The sequence below is a fragment of the Amblyraja radiata genome, chromosome 11 (genome assembly GCF_010909765.2).
Source record: "Amblyraja radiata isolate CabotCenter1 chromosome 11, sAmbRad1.1.pri, whole genome shotgun sequence".
Lineage (NCBI taxonomy): Eukaryota > Metazoa > Chordata > Chondrichthyes > Rajiformes > Rajidae > Amblyraja > Amblyraja radiata.
This window is the reverse complement of record NC_045966.1, coordinates 39,371,585-39,380,946: the sequence shown is the minus strand read 5'-3', so window position 1 is coordinate 39,380,946 and position 9,362 is coordinate 39,371,585. Positions and strand designations below refer to the sequence as shown.

At 47.9% G+C, this 9,362-nt stretch overlaps 1 protein-coding gene across 1 annotated transcript in view; it reads left to right on the top strand.

The window, feature by feature from the left end:
- Positions 1-8,403: 8,403 nt before the first annotated feature.
- camk2a (calcium/calmodulin dependent protein kinase II alpha) overlaps positions 8,404-9,362 on the top strand; it is a 90,511-nt gene continuing 89,552 nt past the window's right edge. The window contains exons 1-2 of the mRNA XM_033029735.1: positions 8,404-8,597; positions 9,113-9,207. Coding sequence (XP_032885626.1) covers positions 8,536-8,597; positions 9,113-9,207 — 157 coding nt within the window. The 5' untranslated portion in view covers positions 8,404-8,535. The remainder of the gene's footprint in view (positions 8,598-9,112; positions 9,208-9,362) is intronic.

Sequence of the window (9,362 nt, the reverse complement as noted above, 5' to 3'; positions counted from 1 at the left end):
GTCATAGTTCATGGAACTATGTACCTGCATTCCTAGATCCTGCTGCTCTACAACACTCTCCAGAGCCCAACCATTCAGTGTGTAGGTCCTGACCATGTTAAACTTTGTGTCTACTCAAGTTTGTCCAACCTCCCCTTACAGTTAATACCCTCTAACCCGGCAACATTTTGGTAAATCTCCTCCGCACTCTGGGAGGAAACGTACAACAATCCTGTGGTTTCATGTTCCTGATTTGTTTAATTATTTGAATTTGCGTTCAAATGGAGAGGTGAGACCTATTTTTGCAGGTCTGTCTGGAACACAGTGTTACCGAGCATCCACTCCACCAGACCACCATGGCCACCCATGGTTCCAGCCCTAGGACTGCATCCTTCGGCTGCCAAGGCAACGGAATTGTACACTTGGAGTCACAGAGTCATATAGCACGGAAACAGAACCTTCAGCTCATCTTTCCCACACTGAATAAGATGTCCAGTCTACACAACACCCATTTGCCTGCATTTGGCATGTATTCATTTCAACTTTTCTTATCCATGTACCTGCCTCAACTCCCTCCTTTGGCAGCTCATCCCAATTACGCACCACCCACTGTGTGAAAAAGTTGCCCCTCAGGTTCCCATTAAATCTTTCACCTTTCACCTTAAACCTATGTTCTCTGGTTCTTGATTCCTATACCCTTCGTAAAAGACTCTGTGCATTCACCCTATCTATTCCCCACATGATTTTATACACCTCTATAAGATCACCTCTTAGTCTCTTGCGCTCCAAGGAATAAAGTCTGTGTTGGTTAGCATGGGCAAGTTGGGCCAAAAGGCCTGTTTCCACATTGTATGACTCTATGATTCTATAACTCGAAGGTCCTAGCCTGACCAACCTCTTCCCATCACTCAGGCCCTCGAGTCCTGGCAACATTCTCGTAAATCTTCTTGGCACCCTTTCCAGTTTAGCAACCTCCTACCTGTAGCAGGGTGACCGAAACTGGACACTTTACCCCAAGTATGGCCCCACCACTTACAATGATGCAAGAGGCCATTTGGCCCATTGGCTTCATGCTGGCTCATGACAAAGCAATCCCTTTCTTCACATTCTGTGTGTCGGTATTGATATCGACTTATTATTGTCACGTGTATCGAGTTACAGTGTAATGCTTTGTTTGTGTGCTATCAAAGCCGTCAAATCATGCCGGACATGAGTACAAACAACCCACACACAAGTACAACAGGTAGGGCAAAGAGAAAAATACCAGAGTGCAGTCTATCATGTTACAGTGTCATATTGTTACAGTTACAGAGGAAAATGATGTCCAATTTCCAATTAAAGATGGACCTTGGGGCAACTTTTTCACTCAGAGGGTTTTCCGTATCTGGAACGAACTACCAGAGGAAGCAGTAGAGGCACATACAATTATGACTTTTAAAATATATTTGAGCAGATATATGAATAGGAAGGGTTTAGAGGGATGAGGGCCAAATGTTGATAAATGGGACTAGCCCAGTATGCCAACATGGTCGGCGTGGATGAGTTGGGCTGAAAGGCGCAGGCACCTCACAGTGCGTGAGACCCGGGTTTGATCCTGCCTACAGGTGCTGTTTGTACGGAGTTTGCATGTTCTCCACGTGACCGCATGTGACTCCATCCTGATCTCCGGTGCTGTCTGTCTGCGTGTGTAGAGTTTGCACGTTTTCCCTGTGACCGTGTGGGTTTCCTCCGGGTGCTCCGGTTTCCTCCCACATTCCGAATACGTGCAGGTTTGCATGTTAATTGGCCCTCTGTAAATTCCCCCTGGTGTGTAGGGAGTGGATGAGAAGGTGGGATAACATAGAACTAGTGTGAACGGGCGATCGATGGTCGGCACGGACTCAGTGGGCCGAAGGGCCTGTTTCCACGCTGTATCTGCAAACTAAACTAAAAAATACATAAGTTGCCAAGCCTTGGAGAAACAAGAGATGCTACAGTCTGCAAAATGCCAAGACGTATTGCGTAAGAAATCTTCGAACCACTTGAGAGCAACATTTACTTTCCATCTTCTCCTCTTGGGGAGTGCTTCTTTCCACAGGGAGTTATCGCCACATGCTGTCGGGATGAGATAATACACAGTGCAGAAACAAGGAACTGCAGATGCTGGTTAATACACCAAAGGACACAAAGTGCTGGAGTAACTCAGCAGGTGAGGCGACATTTCTGGAGACCATGGATAGGCGACGTTTCGGTTCGGGACCCTTCTTCAGCTTAATTTTAGGGGAGGGAGGTTAATCTCTGGCCTTTGTCCAACCATCTGTCTATCAAAATCCCCCCACCCCCCCCCCCCCTTGCCTGTATCCAGTATTAGAGACTGCCTTGCTGCCTTACAGCACTAGAGACCCGGGTTCGATCCTGACTACAGTTGCTGTCTGTACGGAGTTTGTACCTTCTTCCCGTAACTGCATGGGTTTTTTCTGGGTGCTCCGGTTTCCTACAATACTCCAAGGCCATGCGTATTTGTAGGTTAATTGGCTTTGGTAAAATTATAAGCTGTCTGTTGTGTGTAAGATAGTGCTAGTGTACCGGGTGATCGATGGTCGGCATCGACTCAGTGGGTCGAAGGGCCTGTTTCCATGCTGAATCTCTAGACTCTAGACACTAAAGTCTAAAGAACAGTAAAGCACAAGAACAGACCCTTCGGCCCACAACGTCTATCTATGCCAAACATGATGCCAAGACCCACTCTCATCTACCTGCATGTGATCCTTTGCCCTCCACTCCCTGCATATCCATGTGTCTATCTAAAAGCTTTGAAAACATACATCACTATCGTATCTGCCTCCACCACCACCCCCTGGCAGCGGGTTCCAGGCACACACCTGTAAGAAGGGTCTCTTCCTTTTCTGTACTGTTCTATAGTCTATGTTCTGAAAGATGTAGAGCTTTCGAGAAATGTAATTACACACAGGGCTGACAATCTTTGCTGTTCTCTTCATCAGAAAACTGTCATTGTACATTCAAGGTTAACCAATCTATTTCTGGACAGCAAGACGGCTATGTGGAAGGAGGTCCAAGCGGTGGTGATGGAGAGAGGCATGTTTGGAATGTTTTAAAAGTGCTAGCAGAGGGATAGAAAAGTCACAGAAGAATTTGGGATCCGTGCAGGAAATCTGACTTGCTCCCTACAAGTGGCAACAGCAGTAGATAGTTTAGTTTAGTTTATTTTTTATTATTCTCACCGGTACCGAGGTACAGTGAAATGCTTTTTACTCGTGTGCTAACCAGTCAGTGGAAAGACTGTGCATGGTTACAATCGAGTTGTCCACATTGTACTGATATAAGGTAAAGGGAATAACGTTTGGTGCAAGCCCAGTAAACTCCGATTAAAGATAATTCAAAGGTCTCCACCGAGGTAGATGGGAGGTCAGGACCGCTCTCTAGTTGGTGATAGGACGGTTCAGTTGCCTGATAACAGCTGGGAAGAAACTGTCCCTGAATCTGGAGGTGTGTGTTTTAGAGTGATAAAGAACACTTTATCAGTCAGGGCATTGAGTGTAAGAAAAATAAAACCAAAATGTATCAATTTAGATTTTGGGCCAGGACCCTTCAAGTGATATTTCAGATTTATAAAACTTTAATTTGGCTGCATTAGGTGTATGCAATGTAGTTCTGGTCCATCGCAGGAAGGATGTGAAGATTTTGGAGAGGGTGCAGAAGAGGTTTACCAGAATGCTGCCTAAAGGGTATTAGCTATAAGCAGTATTTGGACAAACTTGGTGGTGGTGGAGACATGGTGTAGGCAAGTGGGACTAGTGTAGATGGGGCATCTTGGTCAGTGTGGACATCGGGCTATTTGTGAGCTGGATGATTCTTTGCGTCTATCACCTATTCTCAGATTTGGAGACCTGATGAAGTAACACAATCTTGTTTTCTTTCTCCATTGCAACCTCCTGGTTTGGTAGGACGGTTAGTTCACATGTCTGCTCTGAGAAACCCCTCACATAAAGGATATTTGTGGGGCAGGTTTTTTACCTAGAGGGTGGTGGGTGGCAGGAACACACTGCCGGGGGTGGGGGTGGAGACAAATTCAACAGTGGTGTTTAAGAGGCTTTTGGACAGGAACATGGATATGCAGGGGATGGAAGGATATGGATTATGTGCAGGGAGATAAGTTGGTCATGGCATCATGTCCGGCACAGACATTGTGGGCCGAAGGGCCTGTTCCTGTGATATGCTCTGTTCTATGTTCTAATATTGCCAATCAACCAGTTATCTTTCAGTTTGATGAGATAATCTGGTCTGTCAGGGAGATGAAACAGACGGCACAGTGAGAAATGTGTGGCTGTGTCTGATGTGGTGCTTATGTGCAGTAACATGATTCCAAAGCTGTACCCTCACTTGTCATAAAGTATGGAGAAAGCTCATCCATGCCGACCAACATGCACCATCTAAGCTTTAGTTTAGAGATACAGCACGGAAACAGGCCCTTCAACCCATCCAGTCCACGTCGACCAGCAATCACTCCGTACACTAGAACTATCCTGCACAGTAGAGACAATTTACAATTTACAGAAGCCAATTAACCTACAAACCCGCATGTCTTTGGAGTGTGCGAGGAAACCAGAGCACCCGGAGAAAACCTGCACGGTCACAGGGAGAACGTGCAAACTCTGTACAGACAGCACCCAAGGTCAGGATCAAACCTGGGTCTCTGGCGCTGTGAGGCAGCAACTCTACCGCTGCGCCACTGTACATTCCTAATCACACTCCTCGCGTTTGGCCCATATCCCTCTAAACCTTTCCTATCCACGTACCTGCCCAAATTTATTTTAAATGTTGTCACAGTGTTTGTGTTGTCTATGTGTCGGTGATGCCGCTGCAAGCAAGATTTACATTGTACCAGTACCTCACCGTGCTTGACTGCCCATTCAACATCCCAACCACTGTACACATCAGCTAGAGGGCGTGACAGCACCCCCTCCCTCGGATGTCTCTCCGATCCCTATCACTGCAGACAGGCTACGAGAGGCCAATTCCCAGCATCAGTGCCAACAGCTGGGGCCAATGAGTTGATGTTGAATGGCCACCTGAACCTGATCAACCTGCTCCATAAAAACACAGGCAAGGGCGCAGGGGGCGCTGGTGCCTCTTCTGGCCCACGGACAATGAGGGACTGCACCCACATACAGAGACTGGCAGTAACCCCTCTCACGAGCCCTCACTTAGATGGACAGCACCCCCATGTGATCCTGGACTTTCTTGTCGCTGTATATAAAACATATCACGTGGATTCACTCACAGTGCAGTGAATCCACGTGATATGTTTTAGTGTGGTAACTGCCGAACCTGGTGACATCTCCCATGCCACAAGGTATAGGGGGCAAACATGGACAAATGGGACCAGTGTAGATGGACAATGAATGTGATGGACTGAATGTCCAGTTTCTGTGCTGTATTACTCCATGACTCTAACCACCAAGCTCCTTTATAGAAACATAGAAACATAAAAAATAGGTGCAGGAGTAGGCCATTCGGCCCTTCGAGCCTGCACCTCCCTGCAATATGATCATGGCTGATCATCCAACTCAGTATCCCGTACCTGCCTTCTCTCCATACCCCCTGATCCCCCTAGCCACAAGGGCCACATCTAACTCCCTCTTAAATATAGCCAATGAACTGGCCTCAACTACCTTCTGTGGCAGAGAGTTGCAGAGATTCACCACTCTCTGTGTGAAAAATGTTTTTCTCATCTCAGTCCTAAAAGATTTCCCCCTTATCCTTAAGCTGTGACCCCTTGTCCTGGACTTCCCCAACATCAGGAACAATCTTCCTGCGTCTAGCCTGTCCAACCCCTTAAGAATCTTGTAAGTTTCTATAAGATCCCCCCTCAATCTTCTAAATTCTAGCGAGACTGTGATTTTTAATTTAGTTTCGGTTTAAGATTATTATTGTCACGTGTACCGAGGTAGTTTAGTTTATTGCCATATGTACTGAGATACAGTGAAAAGCTTGTGTAGTATCCAGTCAGTGGAAAGACTATACATGATTACAATTGACCCACTCACAGTGTACAGATACAGGATAAGGGGAATAATGTTTAGTGCAAGGTAAAGTCTAATTAAAGATAGTCTGAGGGTCTCCAAGGAGGTAGATGGGAGGTCAGGACCACCCTCCATTTGTTGACTGGATAGTTCAGTTGCCCGGTGATGCTGCTGCAAGCTAGTTTACCATTGTACCTCCACCTCACCGTAGATGCCAATAAACCTGACTTGTCTTGGCTGGTGAGATGATCAGAGAGGTAATAAAATAGAAAAGCAAAACCAAATTTCACCTTGTACAAATGGAGTTGCTAAGCAGCAGCCAGCCATTGCAAATGATCGTCGCTGCATTGAAAAGGCAGGAACGATGTTCAGCTGGATTGGAAACACAAATTGTTCACTTTGTTGTGATAATGCTGTGGATTTCTATCCTCAGATCTGAATCAGACCGCCAGCTTGTTTCTGAACTCTGTCTGAGCCAAAGGGCTCACGGAACATGGAACGTGGAACATGGAACATAGAACACACACAACTTGGAACAGTACCGCACGATGTACTGCGGCACTGTGGCTCAGCGGTAGAGTTGTTGCCTCGCAGCCCCGTAGTCAGGTGTTCAATCCTGACTACGGGTGCTGTCTGTACGGAGTTTGCACGTTCTCCCTGTGACTGCGTGGGTTTCCTCCGGGTGCTCCGACTTCCTCTTACACTCCAATGACGTACAGGTTGTAGGTTAATTGGCTTCGATAAATGTATATATTGTCCCTAGTGTGTAGGGTAATGCTAGTGTATGTGATGATCGCTGGTCGGTGCGGACTCGGTGTGCCGAAGGGCCTATTTTCACGCTGTATCTCTATAGTCCTCATTTGGAACAGAGCAGGAGACGGGGTGATGAAGAAGGCTTTCGGCACAGTGGCCTTCATCAGTCAAGGTATTGAGTCAGAAGTTGGGATATTACGTTACAGCTGTACGAGACATTTGTGAAGCCGCACTTGGAGTAATGTGTACCAGCGATCACCTCGAACACTAACACAAACCTACGCACAAGGAAAAATTTACAATTTCAACAAAGCCAATTAACCTGGTAACCTGTACGTCTTTGGAGTGTGGGAGGAAACCGGAGCACCCAGAGTAAACCCACGCAGTCACAGCGAGAACGTACAAAGCAGTAACTACTAAAGCAGTAACTCTACTCCTGTGCCACCTTGCTGCCTCTACCTTTAAAAACATATGTCTGGGGGGGAGGACATTCAGCCCTTCGAGTATGTTCTACCATTTCATAAGATCACGGCTGATCTAATTAAATTAGAGGTGAATCTGTGGAATTCATTGCCGCAGACGGCAGGGGGAGGTAGATTGACACATTCTTGATTAGTAAGGGGGTCAGGGGTTATGGGGAGAAGGCAGGAGAATGTGATTGAGAGGGAAAGATAGATCAGCCACAATTGAATGGTGGAGTAGACTAGGTGGGCAGAATGACCCAATTCTACTCCTATGACATGTAATTATGAATTACAGCATCAGTCAAAATGTAGATACTGGGAACTGCCGATGCTGGTTTACACTAAAGGGTACAGTGCTGGAGGAACTCAGCCAGTCAGGCATAATCACTGGAAAACAGGGATCCGAAACATCACATGTCCATCTTCTCCAGAGATGCTGTCTTTTGCACAAAGGGTGGGGGGTGCATGGAACGAGCTGTCAGAGGTAGTTGAGGCAGGACTATCGCAACATTTACAAATCAGTTAGACTGGTACGTGGATAGGACAGGGTTAGAGGGATATGGGCCAAATGCAGGCAGGTGAGAGCGAGTGTAGATGGGGAATGTTGGTCGGCGTGGGCTGAAGTGCCTATTTCCGTGCTGTAATGACTCTATGACCCGCTGAGTTACTCCAGCACTTTGTGCCCTTTTAATTACTACTTCATTTCCATGCACCCAATAATTGTAGCCTCAGGTATCGCCCCCCCCCCTCCCCCCCAGCCCCTCTCCCCTGGGTTGGGAAACATAGAAAATAGATGTAGGAGGAGGCCATTCGGCCCTTCGAGCCAGCACCACCATTCAATATGATCATGGCTGATCATCCAAAATCAGTACCCCGTTCCTGCTTTCTCCCCATATCCCTTGATTCCCTTGGCCCTAAGAGAATTGTTCTATTGGGAACATGCTTCCAAAGTCTCAACACCACCCCACTCTCTCCCTCTATGTGTGTGTGTGTGGGGGGGATAACAACATGATATTTAATTCAGACTCTTCAATTCGATAGCTTTCCAAGGGAGTATGCGGGAAAGCATGCATTCCTCTGCAAATGTATGGACGTTGTTGTCTTGGAAACAGATGGGCAGGGGAGGGGGAGGGAGAGGGAGGGAGGGAAGGAAGGAAGGAGGGGGAGCGACGGAGGGAAATGCATCGAGCAACTAGTGAGCAGCTAGTTTTACCGTGTGAGCGAGCTGTCAGTCAGTAGCCGGCTAAGGAGAGGCCGGCAGTGAGAACACACACACACAGACACAGAGAGAGGCAGAGAGAGGGAGAACCGCAAGCATGGCTACAATAACATGTACCCGTTTCAGCGAAGAATTCCAGATGTACGAGGAATTGGGAAAGTAAGGAGCGTGGGTTTCTTACCGCCCTTGGCACTGGCGGGAAAGTCTTGCCCTTTAACTTTCACGCTGACCGTAAGCGTGTGTGTGTCCATGTCCGTGTGTCCCCCCGTGTGTGTATGTGTGTCCATGTCCGTGTGTGGCCGCGTGTGTGTGTGCCCGCGTGTGTGTGTGTCCATGTCCGTGTGTGGGTGTGTGTCCGGGTCCGTGTGTGTGTCTGTGTGCCCGTGTGTGTGTGTGTCCATGTCCGGGTCCGTGTGTATGTGTGTCCATGTCCGGGTCCGTGTGTGTGTGTCCGTGTGTGGGTGTGTGTCCGGGTCCGTGTGTGTGTGTGTGTGTGTGTATGTGTGTCCATGTCCGGGTCCGTGTGTGTGTGTGTGTGTGTGTGTGTATGTGTGTCCATGTCCGGGTCCGTGTGTGTATGTGTGTGCCCGTGTGTATGTGTGTCCATGTCCGGGTCCGTGTGTGTGTCTGTGTGCCCGTGTGTGCACTGACTGTTCCCTGTTTGCTGATTTCAGAGGCGCCTTCTCCATCGTCAAACGCTGTGTGAAGACTCTGACAGGGCAGGAGTATGCGGCGAAGATCATCAACACAAAGAAACTGTCGGCCAGGGGTAAGTGCCCTTTGGTGCGGCTGGCCCGAGGTCAAGAGGGGGAGAGACGTAGGGAGGGAGAGAGATTGTGTTCTCCGTGTGTGAGTGTGTGTGTTCATTGCCAGAGGAAGGGTGGGGGAAGCGAAGCGTTCCTTCTGTCTGTATTTGGGTCATTG